This window comes from Lagenorhynchus albirostris, chromosome 4 (genome assembly GCF_949774975.1).
Source record: "Lagenorhynchus albirostris chromosome 4, mLagAlb1.1, whole genome shotgun sequence".
NCBI classification, from domain to species: domain Eukaryota; kingdom Metazoa; phylum Chordata; class Mammalia; order Artiodactyla; family Delphinidae; genus Lagenorhynchus; species Lagenorhynchus albirostris.
The window spans coordinates 118,208,634-118,226,379 of NC_083098.1; the positions used below are offsets into that span (position 1 = coordinate 118,208,634).

At 41.9% G+C, this 17,746-nt stretch overlaps 1 protein-coding gene across 3 annotated transcripts in view; it reads left to right on the forward strand.

The window, feature by feature from the left end:
• Window positions 1–7,446: 7,446 nt before the first annotated feature.
• MCUB (mitochondrial calcium uniporter dominant negative subunit beta) overlaps window positions 7,447–17,746 on the forward strand; it is a 90,180-nt gene continuing 79,880 nt past the window's right edge. For all 3 annotated transcript variants that reach the window (XM_060147389.1, XM_060147390.1, XM_060147388.1), the window contains exon 1: window positions 7,447–7,588. In XM_060147389.1, the coding sequence (XP_060003372.1) occupies window positions 7,493–7,588 (96 nt within the window). In that variant the 5' untranslated portion in view covers window positions 7,447–7,492. The remainder of the gene's footprint in view (window positions 7,589–17,746) is intronic.

A 17,746-nucleotide genomic window follows, 5' to 3' on the forward strand; every position in this document is an offset into this window, starting at 1 on the left:
AAGAGAATGTGAAATTTAGGAATTGACCCTGGCAGCTTGGATCAATTTTTACTTGATCATTCTTTTATTACACTACTGGTTCCATTTGCTGACATTTCATTTAAGATCTGTTTTATTTCCTTTATAAGTAAGATTGGTCTGTGACCTGCTTTTATCATGTTTACTTGTTTCATTTTGATATCAGCATTATGCTAGTTTTGTTAAATGAATTGGATAGCTTCCCATCTGTTTTGATGCTTTGGAACAATTCATATCAGTTAGCTAAAGTTTAGGTATATAAGATAGGTATTATCTATTTTGGAAGTTTTGGTTGAACTGGCCCAGTAAGCTCTGGGCTTGGGACGTTTTTCCAGGTAGATCATTAAACACTGTTTCAATCTATGACTACTGGTCTCTTCAGGTTCTCTTTGTTGAGCCAAGTTTGGTTTTTATAGTTTTAAATTGATTGGTATAAGCAATTACTGGGGGTTAGTTTTTCTATCCTTTCTGTTATGTATATGTATTCCTTCTTTTTTCTTCATCATTCTTGTGTCAGTTTTGTCAGTCTTGGTGCCTTTAAAAAAAAAAACAACTTTTGGTTTTATTGACTCACTCTATTTTGGGGAGACGTTGCTTTAGAAAAAAGGGTAGAGGAAGTCTGATTCATTTTCTGCTTTTACCACTATCATTTTCTTCCCACTACATCCTTTAGGCTTAGTTTTGCTATTTTTATAGCTTCTTAGATTGTAAGCGTAGTTTACTTTCAGACTTCCTTGTTTTCTAATAAATGCATTTAAGTCTATACATTTTCCTGAGTAGTGAACCTTTTGATATTAAGTGCTTTCATTGCTATGCAGTTTTAAAATAGTTCTCAAATTCCACTTATTTCCTACTTAATCCATGAGTATTTTTAATAAGTGTGTTATTCAAATTCCAATGGTAGTGATGCTTTACCTTCTAATTTCATGAATAAAGCTTATATGTTAGGAAGTTAAAAAAATATTTTTGAGATTTCCTCTGAGGCCTGACATACGGTCATTATATTATGAATCTTCCCTACAGAGTTTGAAAATAATATGTATTTTCATTTGGGTACTAAGTTCTTTATGACTCTGTTAAAAATGAAAGCCTAGGAATATTCTTCTCTAGTTATCTCTAGAATTCAATCAGCGTAGGGACCTCCAAGTAGGATACTCGAGGGGACCCCTCAGCCAGTCCGCCTCTGCAATCCAGTGCTACTGGCATCTGCGGAGGATATATGAGAAGTTGCTGGATTCAGATGATTTTACAAGTAAGACCAGGTGACATAAATATAAAACTTTTTTCATAAATAAACTTTCCTTCTACCTTGACTGAATCTAGCCCCGTTGCCAATGGTAGGCAAGTGATACTAATGGTAGATAATCCAGTATCGTTACTGGTCAGCCTATCTGTGAAAAACTGAGTTCTCAAATGATAGTTTGAGGACATAAATGAATAACGCCTGCAAAGGCCAGTTGTATGAACGTCAATGGGGAAATTTGGGGACCACCTTTATTAGAAGTTAAAGCACAAATCTGGATATTCATGTCCTCATTAAGGATCTGATGCCAGGCTAAAACTAGGGTGAGGCAACTGAGGTACTTGCCTTGGGCACCAAATTTAAAGGGGCACCAAAAAACTCAGTCATTGAGATAATATTTAAATGTAATATTTTTAAAAATCGAAATTAATGCAAAAAATTTATGATGAACAGAGTATCAACATTGAAAATAAAGAAAGGATTTGACCCTGCAATTGATTCACCTCCCTTCACCGCACCCTAATCCCAGCTGCGGCTATGAAAAGGTCAGGTGGTTAAGCGATGTCAGAAGAGACAGGCAATGTAAGGTCAAGGTTATCTTGGGGTCTTGGAGTTGAAAAATCTTGGCATCATAGTTATACAATTCCAGGCTTGAGTTCTGACTATATGACCTTAGATAAGTCACTTAACCTACTAGTTTCTTCATCTGTGATAGGGAGCTAATAACATTAATTTGTAAGGTTTGTTTTTTTTTTTTTAGATGTTGGGGGTAGGAGTTTATTAATTAATTTATTTATTTTTGCTGTGTTGGGTCTTCGTTTCTGTGCGAGGGCTTTCTCTACTTGTGGCAAGCGGGAGCCACTCTTCATCGCGGTGCACAGGCCTCTCACTATCGCGGGCTCTCTTGTTGCGGAGCACAGGCTCCAGACGCGCAGGCTTAGTAGTTGTGGCTCACGGGCCTAGTTGCTCCGCGGCATGTGGGATCCTCCCAGACCAGGGCTCGAACCCGTGCCCCCTGCATTAGCAGACAGATTCTCAACCACTGCGCCACCAGGGAAGCCCCTGTAAGGTTTTTATAATAACTAAACCAAGTGCTTATGCCTGACCCACAGAGGCAGATCCAAGTTTCGTGGAGCCTGAGGTTATATAATTTGGGAGACCGTCCTTAAGAAAAATAATAAAAAATTAGGAATGCAAAATTGGCATGGTAATGAATATTTAGAGTGAGGAAATAAGTCATAAATAACAAAAGTTTTTAAAGCACAAAACCCCCCAAAATAAAACATTTTAAAAAATTAGTTGCCGCTCACATCACTGTCATACTTTTTTGCCCCCGACAGTTTTATGGCTACATTCCCTTTGACTGCCTTTCCATAGGGCAGCAATTTTGCAATACTTTCTATAGAGAGAATAGAAAAGAGAATAGAAAAGAGAATTTTCTCTCGCTTGTTGTTTTGTTTCATATCATTATAGTATAGAAAAGTGTCTCAGCTTTACAACTCACTATTGGCAATGTCCTGTCAATTCTTCAAGTGTTTTTCATATGTGAGCTGTAATATTGGGAAGAATATGCCACAGACCGGCTTCTTGGCGTTCATTTCACATGTCGCTTCTTTTTACTAGACCCACACTCTAGTAATTTGGGGGGTCAGCAAAGTGAGAGAGCTCTGGACACCGCAGATGGAAAGACTACTGGGGCTGCCCTGTCCACATGGTGGCTCAGTACACGTGGATCACTTTGGTGCACAACACACTTCACCACAATGTGTGGGAATCTTGGTGAGACAGGACAGTTACTCCGAGCTAGTTCATTAATATACTTACGTAATAGAACCTCTTCACATTTGAATCTCTGCTTTCCCTTTTCAGAAAAAAAAAACCACAACCATAAACAGCTTTATTGGTGTCATTTATATACCACAAATTTCACTCAAAGTGTACAAATGATTTTCAGCAAATTTACAGACATGCAATAATCTCCACAATCCAGTCAATTTAGGACATTTCCATCACCCCAAAAAAGATTCCTCATCCTTGTTTCCCTCACTCCCAACTTACAGCCCCAGGCAACTACTAATCTACTTTCCATCTCTATAGATTTGCCCTTTCTGGACATCTTATATAAATGGAATCACATTGGGTTTTTTTGTTTGTTTGTTTGTTTTGCGGGTACGTGGGCCTCTCACTGTTGTGGCCTCTCCCGTTGCGGAGCACAGGCTCCGGACGCGCAGGCTCAGCGGCCATGGCTCACGGGCCCAGCCGCTCCGCGGCATGTGGGATCTTCCCGGACCGGGGCACGAACCTGCGTCCCCGGCATCGGCAGGCGGACTCTCAACCACTGCGCCACCAGGGAAGCCCGCGTTGGTTGTTTTAAAGGCCCTTCCTGCACCTGTTTTCCATCTCTTTAGTCCTGAGATCTCTGATCCTTGTCCTACAGCCCTGGCAGGGCTCTTTGTTCTCTGCATATTGTTATCCTTCCTATCTGGAGCCACAGCTCCCGGACTTTTCTTCGGTCGCATTGGTTTTGAGTTGTTCTTGCAATATCTCTTCCTGTCTATCGGCATAGTTTCATCTGTTCATTGTCGACGGAGTCTCTAATTTAAAACAGGTCTTGTGCCAGGCACTCTGACAGAGCACCTGCCCCTGCATTTATAAGTGAGCTGGAGAGCCAGATATGAATGTAAATAAAAAGTGTGATAAGTTCTACAAAATAGGCAGGCACTGAGTGTTACGGAATGGTTTGGAGTAATAGTAATAGCATGTATTGATGACTTAGGTGTCAGCGAATTTGATTTAGCTTAAGCTTTCAGGGGTCTTCACTTGCACAAGCCTTTCCCAAGGCACCTGGTGAGGCGTTGGTCCCTAGCAATGCATTCACTTGGTGAGATGTTTTTGTAATATTTCTAAAAGTAAAATATTTTAACTGGAATCGATTAAGACCACTCACTGTCTCTTTCCTCTCCAACCACCCCTCTGACACATGTCCCCTTGTGTCAGGTGGCTGAGTGGCCATGGCCATTTTCAAGATCCAACAAAAAGTAAGTTGAGTTGGAGATACATGTATTTCGGGTTTAGTGGGATAACTGTATGTGGCTCACAGTGATTTCCATGTATTATTAAGTATGTTAACCATGCCCATGTAGGAATGACTTCCAAGAATACTCCTCTCACTTACTGCTGTGACAAAAGTGCAGGGCCAGAGATTGCAATGCAGTAGGAATGTGCCCTGCAGTGCCAAGTGACCAGAGTGTGTGGCTAGTAAAAAGAAATGATGCCCAAAAAGCAAACAAAAATAACACACAAAAACAAAAACAACCCCCCCCAAAAAACAACAAAAAAGAAATGACGCTTGGAATGAATGACTCAGAAGCTACTTGTGGACTATGCTTCCAAATGTTACAGCTCAGGTATGAAAAACACTTGATAGAACTTTTGCCAATTTAAGAACAACCATAAGAATTAACATGACATTACCAATAGTGAGTTTTAACGCTTAAAAACACTTTTCTAAACTCTCAATGTTATGTAAAAACAAATCAGCATGCTAGAGAGAAGACATTAATCTTTTCTATTCTCTCCATAGAAAGTATTACAAAATTGTTGTCCTATGAAAAGGCAATTGAAGGGAATGTAGCCCCCAAAAAACCTGTTGGAAAAAGAGTATTAGAGTAATATAGCAGCAGATTCTGTGCTCAAAATGGACACTTTCTCCTCCTCTTCTCCATTTCTCTCCAAATAAAACTTCATTCTTCGACCCCCTCCCAGCTCTATTGAGGTATAATTAACTGACAAATAAAAAGTGTATATATTGAAATGTACAATGCAATGGTTTGACATATGTATACATTGTGAATGAACACAATCAAGTTGATAAACACATCTATCACCTCATAGAGTTACCTTTTTTTTTTCGGTGTGGTTAGTCCAGTTAAGATCTACTCTCTTGGCAAATTTCAAGTGTATAATACAGTACTATTAACTATAGTCACCATGCTGTACATTAGGCTGTTAGAACTGATTCATCTTATAACTGAAAGTTTGTACTTTTTGACCAGCATCTCCCCATTTTCCTCACCTTCCTGCCCCTGGAAACCACTGTTCTACTCTCTGGTTCTATAGATTTGACTTTTTTAGCTCCCACATATAAGAGAGATCATATAGTATTTGTCTTTCTGACTTATTTCACTTAGCATAATGTCCTTCAGGTTTATCTATATTGTCAAAATGGCAGGATTTCCTTCTATTTTATCGGTGAATAATATCCCATTATATATATAAACAACATCTATATATCATTTTCTTTGTCTATTCATCCTTTGATGGACACTTGGGTTGTTTCCATATTATGGCTACAGGAGAAAAGGGAACTCTTGTACACTGTTGGTGGGAATGTAAATTGGTGCAGCCATTATGGAAAGCAGTATAATGGTTCCTTAAAAAATTAAAAGAGAACTACCGTATAGATCCGGCAATCCCACTACTAGATATGTATCCAAAAGAAATGAAATAAGTATCTCAAAAAGATACCTGCATCCCCATGTTTATTGCAGCTTTATTCACGGTAGACAAATGTCTTTCATTTGGAGCACTAGCAGATAGAAGGAAAGGACTCAGGTAAGGTAAATTACTTCCCATGTGGACTTAATGTTTAATGCGTCACTATCTGTGCAGGGCAACGGTATTTTGAAACACAGATGCTCATTAACACATATGAATCAGCCTTAAGTGGTGACAAAGGTTTTGCTATCATAGAAACTTACATCTTTTTTTCAATAAAGAAAGGAGATCGTCATCAGGTGAGATTTGCCACTTGCCACTTGTGCCACTTGCACTGTTTGCTAGCTTTGACTCATTAACTCAAGCCTCTTGCAGATTTAGCAAATAACAATATGGGATGCCCAGCTAAATTTAATTACAGATAATCAATAAATAATTTAGTATAAGTATATCCCAAATATTTCATAGAAAAGTATAAGTGACCCATGCAATATTTGGGACATACTTATGCTAAAAAATATTATTTTTTGTTTATCTGAAAATCAAATTTAACTGGGCATTCTGTATTTTATCTAGCAACTCTGTTGTAAGTAAGCTATTTGAAAGTTGGACTAGGTTGCTTTTAAATGGTTTGTGTTTGTTTTCACAAACAAAAAGTCTCCAAGACAGAGTCATGGGCATATACACACTAACAAACGCAGTAAGGTAGATAGCTAGTGGGAAGCAGCCGCATGGCACAGGGATATTGGCTCGGTGCTTTGTGACAGCCTGGAGGGGTGGGATGGGGAGGGTGGGAGGGAGGGAGACGCAACAGGGAAGACATATGGGAACATATGTTTATGTATGACTGATTCACTTTGTTATAAAGCAGAAACTAACACACCATTGTAAAGCAATTATACCCCAATAAAGATGTAAAAAAAAAAAAAAGTCTCCAAGACAAAACATTAGATTTCCCAGCTGTCGAGAAGACAGTTCCTGTTCCTTAGCTCCTTCAGTTAAAAACGTGCTGCAAAGGAGAAGCCAATTCGACTGTGGGAGAGCTCGTCCCAAAGAGCTCTGGGTGGGTCACCGCAAACGTCTGGCAGAAGTAGGTCTGGGGTGGCCGTCACAGCGCTCAACAATGAGCAGCACAGCCCGCAGCCCGCAGCCCGCAGCCCGCACTGAGCCAACTGAGAAGTGGCGCCTTGGTGGACCTGCTTCTCTCCCTCCTTTCCTCTCAGTCCAGGAGGGAAACTTTCAGAGAGACCCTGCCTCTCTCCAGATGGCCACTCAGGCCCGCGCCTCCCTGCCGGCGGGGTGGGAGGCAGCAGACGGCCCCAAGGGCACTGAGTACCCAGAATTACTCGCGAGTTTTGAAATCAACAGCCCGCAAGGTGCGAGGGGCCCGCTCTCGTTCATTTCAGAAGGGGCTTCCACTGGAAGAAGCGAGGCCGTCCCAGCGTCCGCGCTGCCCCTGGAAACCCGAGATGCGAAGGGCGGTTCCCCCGCGCTCTCTTTCTCTCCCCGTTCCGTTTTAAAATTTTGGTCGGAGGAAAGAAAACAGTCTAGCGCCCAGTTGCGTGTGAAGACGAGGAGAGAAGAGTGACACACCCTCCCTTTAGCCCGCCCCGCGCTGCGCTTCGCTGGGAGGCGGGGGCCCGGCGAGGCTGCGCCCACCGGGAACGCCCTCTCCCAGTCTTCCGGCTCGGAGGATGGCCCGCTGACTGGGGCGGGAGCGCCGCGCCGGGCGGAATGATGCTTCGGAGGGGCCCCTGGCCCTGGCGCGCGCGTCTGCTGCAAACCCCAGGAACCCAAGGCCGAACGCATCCGCAACCGCCGATGCCCCAGGTTAAGCCCGAGCCCGGTGGGGGGGGGGTAGCTGGGGGGAGGCGGCTGGAAAAGTTTGCGTGGGGCAACTTCCGCGGGAGCGAAAGCCCGGCGGCCGGGACGTTCACTGCGTTTTGCTGGCTCCCCGGTTTCGCGCGCGGGAGGACCCCGACAGGTGGTCGCCCGGGCCGCGGAACTGGGCCCCGGGGTCCAAAGTCGGGGTCACCCCCAGGGGCCGAGGGAAGGAAAGGCCAGGAAGGAAAGGATGTGCGTCGGCGCATCACCTCGGTTGAGTTGGGGTGCGGCGACCATGGGGCTGCGGCCCGGGGCGCAGCACAGTTACCTCGGCAGGCAGTTTCTCCGCGTCCAAACTACGGTCTTGAATAAGTTTTCAGAGCCGTTTTGCTGTCGGCTCGATCGTCGGTGCCGAAATGACCGAAAAGGGCTAAGAAAACGGTAGCGCGAGCAGAGTGAGTGCCCCGAGTGTGCACTGTCGTAGGAGAGTGGAATTTCCATCCTGAAAACCGCGAGCACCTCCCTTTCAAAGAGGGAAGAAAAATTCGCGTTTTGTTCCGAGACTTGAGAGTCGGGGGAATCATGAGTGTGTGTTGGTGGGTAATGGTTGGCCTGACACAGTTGTATTGTGGTCTGTGAAGAGCCGTCGCTTGGGAGGAGGGAGGAGAGTGGATGTGCACTAAAAAAGACACAGGAAGACGGGGGAAAGTACTGATTGTAACTGGGATTGTGATGGAGCCTGACAGGCGCCCAGGAGCCCAAACTCTGAGCCTGATGAGGAAAGACAGCCTTTAAACTAGAGCCTTCCAGGTGTGCGCGGTTGCGGAGAGCGTGGTTTGCGTTTTAGTCCCCAGCACCGCCTCCCCACCCTCATAAATAAGTTTCAGATTGTTAACCGGGAAAAGATTTATTTTTTCTTCCAGTTGTGCGTGCACTTTGCAAGAAGAGCAGAAAGTAAGCGATGTCATTACCAGTATCTTGTCACTTTCACGTCCTTTTAATTCTCTTTTTTTCCCCCTCCAGCTCTCTCAGGGCTTCAGAGTTTGGAATGGTTGGAGAAATGTTTAAGTGCATTTTTAAAATGCCTTCCCTGAATGTTAGAAAGGGAATGAGGAAGGGCATTTTGTTCCTTATAACTAGGACAGGGGCAAACTTCTTAAAATGTAAAAGGGTAGACTTAATAGACTAATGGGGGAGAGGCTTTTTTCATTTTGTGAAATTTGTGTTTTTATTATAAATGTTGCACTTTACAGTCAAAGATATACTAAACAGTAAGACAACCCGATACAAGGAACCCCCTTCACTGTACACCATTTAAACTTAAATGATTGATTCACTTTTCTGTTAAATCTATTTAACATTTTGAGTAGAATGTTTATGGATCCTAAGACTGGCTGCTCTTTCTCAGGTTATCAACTCTAAACTCTTCATGTTTCCCACCTGATGCTATCCAGGGTAGTGCCATTGCATGCCCCAGCAGGAATTGGATACTCTTTTAAAAGAGGTCGAAAGTGATCCAGTGGGGCTTATTAGGCTTAATCATAGGGGAATCATCTTAAGAAGCCTTATGTTTGACTGTGTCTAATCTGCAGATTTTTGTTTTAGGTCTTGACTGTCCATGCTATTAAGTCAATTTGCTGAACCTTAGAAATAGAAATGTTTCCATCATTTCACTTGTCTGATTAAAGACCCCCAAAGAATAAAGAGAAACTTTGAGTGTGCTTCTTTATATGCTCTTTGAAGTTGTACCATAAAGAAACTGACAGAAATATCCTGGCTGCCTAGGAGTTTTAGGAAGGGCTACTAAACCATTTTCTGCAAGTCAAATTAACTGGTTGTAGGGACATCTTTCATTCTAAGGTCTCACTGTTTTGTGATTGCTCCATTTGATATGAAAAGTCCTGTGGCTAAAGACAGGTGTTATTTCCATACATTTTTGCTGTAAACATTCAGATCCCTAGAGCCTCTGAAAGCAGCAGGAAAAAAAGAAGTGATACATGTGACCTGACAGCTCATGAAATCCTAGCTTGAAAGGACTTGTCATTAACAGTATCTCAAGTAAGCATTCCCAGTTATATTTGACCTCTTCTGAAAGGAGTGTGCCTTAGAGGAGCATTTAGTGATTTTGAAAAATAGACAGTTTTTATGCTTCACGTGGTAGGTGAGTAATTGCCAGTGTTTTTTTGGGTAGAAAAAAAGTTTGTCAACATGAGCATGTTTAGTATAGCAGAATTGCTTTTTTAAAAAAAATTTTATTTATTTATTATTTTTGGCTGTGTTGGGTCTTCGTTTCTGTGTGAGGGCTTTCTCTAGTTGCGGCGAGCGGGGGCCACTCTTCATCGCGGTGCGCGGGCCTCTCACTGTCGCGGCCTCTCTTGTTTCAGAGCACAGACTCCAGACGCGCAGGCTCAGTAGTTGTGGCTCATGGGTCCAGTTGCTCCGCGGCATGTGGGATCTTCCCAGACCAGGGCTCGAACCCGTGTCCCCTGCATCGGCAGGTGGACTCCCAACCACTGCGCCACCAGGGAAGCCCAGAATTGCTTTTTAAAGGACATTAGTCTGAAGCATAAGAGAGCCAGAGCACGCCATATTACCTTTGGCCAAGGCATGGCCTGTTGTCCGTGGTTACGTTCCAGTCGCAGCATCTCTGCTTCTTTGCAGCGCTGTGGCTGAGTGGTTGTCCCAGCAATCCACAGCTCCTGCTGGCCTGTCTTGTTCTCCAGGACACAGCTTTGAGTGATCATGGTGCCTGATAAATTATCACTAAACAGAAAGCTCTTGCCTGATTGTGCCTTTCTTAATTTGGTTCTTCTGCTACTTAGTTGGAGAGACTCCCTGATGTGATTTCAAGCCGCCAGTACAGTATTTGGGTGCCTACATTGGCTATGTTTAAAATTTTTAAAAAATCAGGTGTACTTTGCAGAGAAGTTTAAGTATTGAGTGTGCTTTTTTTTAACTCATAGAAACAAAGCATATACATGTTATAATGCCACCACCAAATGTAAATTTAGAAGTTGTTTTCGTTGTTTTCATCTTTTGAATTTAATAAACATGTCATCCTCGTTTGACACGTTCCTATGATTCTACCTCATGTGTTTGTAACTGGTGCGCTGTGTACTGTAATCCTCATTTCAGAGCTCTCTCCTGAGGACAGTGGTTGATTTGTATGTTGGTGATTGTACTTACATTGTAGAAAAGACATGGATGCTTTGGTCTCAAAGTATTTTAAGACCGGTTTGTCTATTAAATGTTAAACATTACTACCTTCCCGGCACTTAGGTATTAGGGCTGGGTTTTTCGTTTGCTTATTTTTGGTTTACTTTACTGTTTATTGCAATTTACCAGTATTCTGTTTTACAGCGAGCTCTAAGCTGGGAAATCATTTTGTGGCTTGGCAGATAAATATTTGTTGGATGAGGTCCCTATGAAACTACGGTAGAAAACCAGAGGCTCAATTTGGTTAATCTAATAGCTTTATAAAACCAGATGTATTTACTTCATAGAATAGAAATGAGCAGCTAATTCAGTTGGTATTAGGCAACTGGGACATCTGAGGGCTAACCCGGCCCTGCCACTTAGCTCCTGAAGTTAGCCAAGTCATTCAGTCTACTTTGAGCCTGTTTTACTCCCTTTTCAAAACAAGGTTTGTCTAAGTGGTCTCAAAAGCCCTTTCCATCTCTAAAATTGCCATTTTGTTATTTTACTGCGGGTTGTAAATATTATAAAATAATAAAATATTGTCAGTGTCAGAATGTTTGTCTTAATGGTTGAAAATCCTCTTTTATGATCTTAGGCAGCCAGTAAAGTGGCAGTTTTAACTAATGATTGTAATAACTTTTCCCCTTTAAAAAGAAATTGGAATTTATTTGACATGGGGCGAGCATGGCATGATAGTATTCTCTTAGGAATTAAGAATTGTCTTGCTCTAATACTTAATTCTGTCATGGCCAGTGATGTCAACTGGGACTTGTTGCTTATTCAAGAGAATCTAGCATTAGAACCCTAAAGCCATTATAGAGTAGACATCTTGGCCTAACGTACAGGCTATAAACCAATAGATAATAAAATAGCATTATCTTAGCTGTATTCTAGAAGTATCTAATTTTTGATCCCATTTGACTTACCACAGTATTAATTTTCCTGGTTTTTAAAACAAATACCAGCTCTGTTCTCTGAGCTAGGTATTTAGACTGCGTGGTATGGGATCCCTCACCCAAATGTTTTACTAAACTCTCCTCATTGGCATACCTTTTAAGAAACAGGCCTGTGAAACCTGGTAGTCAGTTAAGAGGTACTCTTTACGGGGACCCATGAAAGAAACTGCTGTCTAGTCTTAGTCTTAGAATTGGGTTTCTCCTGAACTGATTTGGGGTTTATTATGCAGCGAGGTATACAGCCACAGGTGTTCTCTCTACGCACTGGCTGCCAGAAAGCTTACGGTCAGATTTTCAACCCATCTTCTAACAAATGTTTAAGACCTTGTGACACGCCTTTTATGTATTTACCATACTTATGATTTCATCCTCTCTGCCTTCATTTTTCCCTCCATTCATATCCTCACTCATTTTTCTGTGATCTCTTTTAATGGGAAAAAGTGGTGCATAAATAAGATTTTATGAAATTTCAAAAGTCAGCTCTTTGGTGTTCGAACAGATATGTTCTACGTAGTAAATGGCGGAAGCCTGCTTAGTGCTTCACTCACAGAAAGTGTTCCACACATACTGACTGCACTGAGTTGCTCTAAGAATCTACTTTTGATGCTATGGTTCTCTTTTTGTTTTAATTGAGATTTAATTCACAAATATTGTTGTCTCTTAAAGGTGGTGGTTACTCTCCTCTCACCGTTTTTCTTCTTACCACCCTCACCTGTTCTAAATCTTCCTATTTCCTTGCCACCTCCACTTTCCTCACCTGGGTAAAAATCGAGTTTGGGTCAACTACTAAGTCCTGTGAAACCTCTTAATTCTGAGTTTCCTATGTAAATTAACTCATAAATGATGTTATTTGATTTTATATCACTTTAACCTTAGTTTGCAGGGATGGAGGGCATGCAGTCCAGGCTTTTGTTTGGTAGCTCTTTTGAGGATAATTAGAGCTCAATGTAGGATTCACAATACTGGTGAGAAATGATATGTGAAACCTGCACTATCAGCAAAGTCCATTGAAGAGAATATCTCTGATTTGAGGGCCAGAAATAGGGAGCAGTGAAAAGAGAGGCGAGAGATGGAGCTAGAGTTGAAATTGTTACAGCCTGTGAGCAGAAACAAGAAGTAACATAAAACATTGAACCTCATATTAAGAAACTGACAGGTACACAAGGTTTTATTGTGGCAGACTTAAGGGAGGAAAAAGTCTTCAGGATTGACAAGGGTCACACCATGAATCTGGGTTCTGTCTGTGGGTCTTACGGTATTTACCAGGTTGAGTAGGCGGTTTGGTTTATAAAAGTGCTGTGGACACAGGTGGTAATCCTAAAATATTTAACTCCACTGGGAACGCTCAATTATTTTGTTGTAGTAGGAGTGTTTTTATAATGAATGCATTGCTCAAATCTCATTTCTGGGACCAAAAGATAGATTTGCTTATTTTCAGCCTCTTAGGCATAACAATAAATAATAAATGCCCTGAACCTGTTTGGAGGAAAGAAGTTATCATTCTTCTTGATGAATTCTTGTTGTTTTTCTGACCATGTGTGTTTGTGTGTGAGTGTGTTCACGTGTGGCTGTCTCTTTTGTTAAATATTTTGTTTTGGTATATAAGTTTCCCTAGTAGGGGAGTGGGCTATTTGAAGAGGGGATTTTAAAAGCTGTTGATGAATAACTGCTTTTTCCGCCAGTAATGCAACTGGAATACAAGTGTGCATTTTTATTAGAGAGACTGACAGTAATGTGGCCATAAACCTGAAAAACAATTTTTTTAGAAAATGTGTGCAAACAGATCAGCATAGCATCGGCTGTCGAAGCCCTTGCTAGAGGATATATGTTGTGACATTTTATAGTCTGATAACTCATTTCTGCAACTCTGCTTTGGGAATGTTTCAGATAACGCATCATGAAGCAATTTTCGTTTTTCAGGAGAAAGTATGGTTTCTTTTGACCTCGTAAATACGCTTTTGTGGGTTTGTTATTAGCCAAACCAAGGTAAGCCAACTGTAAAACATAAGCAACAGATGATCCAGGAATCGTGTGGCTTCATCCCTCCAGTCCCACCTGCCACTCCATGCCCTGCGAGGCCTCCATCTGGCCACGATGGACTAATACCTCTCCTTGTGGCTTGTCCCTGGTGGCGTTTATGATGTTCCCTGGGCAGCGTTGCCCCCGCCCCCATCACCCTCCCTCTTCACCTTCCTGAATTCTCATCCCCCAAGGCTGAGTTCCAATACCCACCCACCCCCACCTCACCCCAGTTTTTAATGTGGTTTGTGCAGGTGTCTGCCGGCAGAATTAATTACACCTTCCTTTTCACTCCCACGGTAACTGCAGTACTTCATCTTACCCTGTATTATAGTTAGTTGGGTTCATATGATTTTCCCACCTGGATTCTCTCAGCCCTTTGGTTGTTTTTTAATTTTTATTTTATATTGGCGTATAGTTGATTAACAATGTTGTGTTAGTCTCAGGTGTACAGCAAAGTGATTCAGTTATGCATATACATGTATCTATTCTTTTTCAAATTCTTTTCCCATTTAGGTTATTACAGAATATTGAGCAGAGTTCCCTGTGCTCTACAGTAGGTCCTTGTTGGTTATCTATTTTAACTATAGCAGTGTACACATGTCAATCCCAAATTTCTCCTTATCTCTGATGGCTTCTGCCCCGTCACAGTAGGTGCATAATAAATGCTTGTTGGGTAGAGGAATGAAGGGATAGATGATAAAGAACTCAATATCATATAGACTCCTTAATGGTGTGTTCTCTTCAGGTCTGAACTTCTCAGTTTCCTCTTCCCCACTGACTCTAGCCAGGGGGGGCACCTAAATCGTTATTATCCACCTTTTGTGATATGAGGCTTGAATATTGAAGATTTTTTAAAGTTAATCAAAGTAATCTTTGTATGTGTTGTATTTTCTAGTGAAAGAAAGCAGCCTTCAATTATATTTGGTTAATTGTTTTGTTGTAGATATGCTTTCACATCAGGATTTTTAAAGGACATAATCAACATAGTTTAGTGAAACGTAAATTCTGTAAGGACAACCTGGCGTGTAAGTGTTTTCTTGGCTGTTCTGAAAGTGTGGTGGTGATTTAGGATGATTGTTGTTTATATGTGGGGAAGGCAGCGCTTTTCTCCACTGAGGACTTTCCTAAATGGGATTCTCAGAGTGTTAGATCATTGGTACTAAAAGCTCAGTCATGAAAACTTAATAGAATGGTAATTTAATTTATTTATTTATGGCTGCATTGGGTCTTTGTCGCTGTGAGCAGGCCTTCTCCAGTTGCAGCTAGCGGGGGCTACTCTTCGCTGCAGTGCACGGGCTTCTCACTGCGGTGGCTTCTCTTGTTGTGGAGCACGGGCTCTAGGCGCGCGGGCTTCAGTAGTTGTGGCCCGTGAGCTCAGTAGTTGTGGCTCGCGGGCGCCAGAGCACAGGCTCAGCAGTTGTAGTGCACGAGCTAGAATGGTAATTTTAAAATCAATTATAAAAATTTTTATTTGTAAGATACAATTTTATATTTTCCTGGGCAAAATATAAAATTAACCTTTTGGAAACCGCCCCCCCCCAAAAAAAAGGAATATAATTTTTGACATTGAGAAACATGCAGACCTTTACCTATTACAAGGCCCCCGTTACCACTGCAGAAGCGGGGCATATTCCTCTAGAGCATGGAATTGCCATAAGTAAGATTATCATCCATTGGCCTTCCAGAACTTGGTGGCTGGTTAAGGGAGTGCCTTCAGGGTACATAGCAAAATGTGTTGAATACTGTTGAATGTTCACATATTGGATTGGTAAACCTGTATAGCGGTTGCCATTCATCTCTTTTGCTGTACAGCCTAGAATCTGAGGTCTTTGAATAGGGACTTTTGATAAATCCCGAAGATTCATGCCACTGTCCCAGCATTTCTAGACTTTGGGGACACAGGGGGTACATGGATGGCAGTGGAGGTCCCAGCTGCTACCTGAACTTGTGCTGCCATCACCCTCATGAGCTCTAAGAGCTGGTTCTGGCTTGATTCCTCAGAATGTTTTAGCTGAAAGTTTGGCTTCTATTTCCCCCATCCTGGTGTTAGGTTCGTCTACTCTGAGATGTAGGTGCCACTTCTCATGCTCTTGGTCTTTCGGAGCCAAGCCCTGGTCTGTCGCATTTTAATTGCTCATATTTCCCTTGTGTCTAAAGTGGGTTTTGACTCTTATCCACGCCCTGAGATCTCAGTGGAGGAGTTGTGGTGCTTCATGCTAGATCTGAAAGCTTGCAGAGAAGATCCTTAAAAGTTATGGGGAAGACAAGACACGTGAAAGAGATACATACGTGTTCATTCACCAGTTGGCTCATGAGAGTCAGACATCAGAGACAAATACTGAAAGAATTCAGAGAAGAAACATCATTAGAAATTGAAGAGATGAAAAGAGGTAAGATTTTGACTAAGCTCTGAGAGCAGGGTAAGGAAGGGTTTAGCAGACATATTTGGAGTAGGAAGAATGGGCATAAGCACAGAGGGTGGAATCTGAAAGGAGTTGGGGGTCTAGTAAGCACTCTGATGAGGCAGCAGGAAGTATTCTCTGGGAAGTATGGTCCTTGATTTGACTTGTATTAGAGCTTTAGATACCATATTAAAACCTTATAGGAATTATGTTTATTAAATTAAACTCTGTATCACAAACGGATATCCTGTAGGATATTGATTCCTAGGATGTTAATAGATGTTTCAGAAAAACAAATTCCGTCTTCTTATAAGTTTGAAGAATTCTGGGTGAAGCCATACCAAGTTAAATGTGTTCCTTCACTACGTACCTTTGCTAATGGGCATTGGGATGATCTGAGAGCAGGAAGGAGGTTGATCACAGATCTCTGTTACTCCACAGCATTCCTAGTAACTTCTCCCAGGAGAGTGGTCTACAGGATACAGTTTGGAGAGCACTGCATTAAAAAATTAGATTGGGGATGGATTATGTTGAAAAACACAAGCGATCCTCTTACTTCCGAGCCTATTTCCTCAGGTATAACTAATCTTGCCACTCCAGCTCTAGTGTATTGGACCATTCCTAGATACTACGTTCTTCAGCCTTCTTTGCAGCTAGCGTGTGACCAAGTTCCGGATATCTCATGTGACATAGAAGTGTAATTTCTGTTCGCATCCTTAATTAGGAAACTGATTTCTCTCTTCTACCTTTTACTCTCTCCCATGGGCTGCAATGTAGATGTGGAAGGGGTGAGCCAGCCTGGACCCTGTGGAGGCATATAACCCTCTAGCTGATGGTGAGACAACTAGATAGAAGTGACCTGCATCCCTGGATGGCATTAGTGTCCTCTTACCCTCAACTGCCTACCTACCAGAAAAACAAACATCTCTCTTGAGTCCCACGTGCTTCTAGGTCTCTTTGTTACAGCAGCTTAGCTTGTGCCTTATCTTGTCCGGTGGAAGAGCAGCCCAACCAGAAGTCTCTGAATGGAAGGATTAAAGCAGAAGAGCAGGAAAAGAAAAAAAAGGAGAAAAGCCAGAGGCATTATGAGACCGATGCTATTGGAGGCTCACAGAAAGCAGTACTACAAAAGCCCAAAGCATGGTTGCTGATGGTTGAAACTTGAAGTTGAAAAACAACCAATTCATGGATGGAATATGTTTTATAGAGCATAAATAACAGTTTGCCTTGTGCTGTCTCCACCTGCCATGCCGATGTTCTATTCCTGGTTAAAAGTCTGACCTTGGCTTCACCATTTTCATAAATAAAACCTGTCTTGATTACTAGATGGAAATCATCTTTCCTCCTTTTTTTTTGAAATTGAGATAGAATTGACATATAACATTACATTAGTTTTAGGTGTATAGTATAATAATTTGATATTTGTATGTGGTATGAAAAGATCATCACAATAAGGCCAGTTAACATCCATCACCATACATAGTTACAATTTGTTTTCATGTGATAAGAATTTTTAGGATTTACTCTTAGCAACTTTCAAATATACAGTGCAGTATTATTAACTATAGTCCCCATGCTGTGTATTA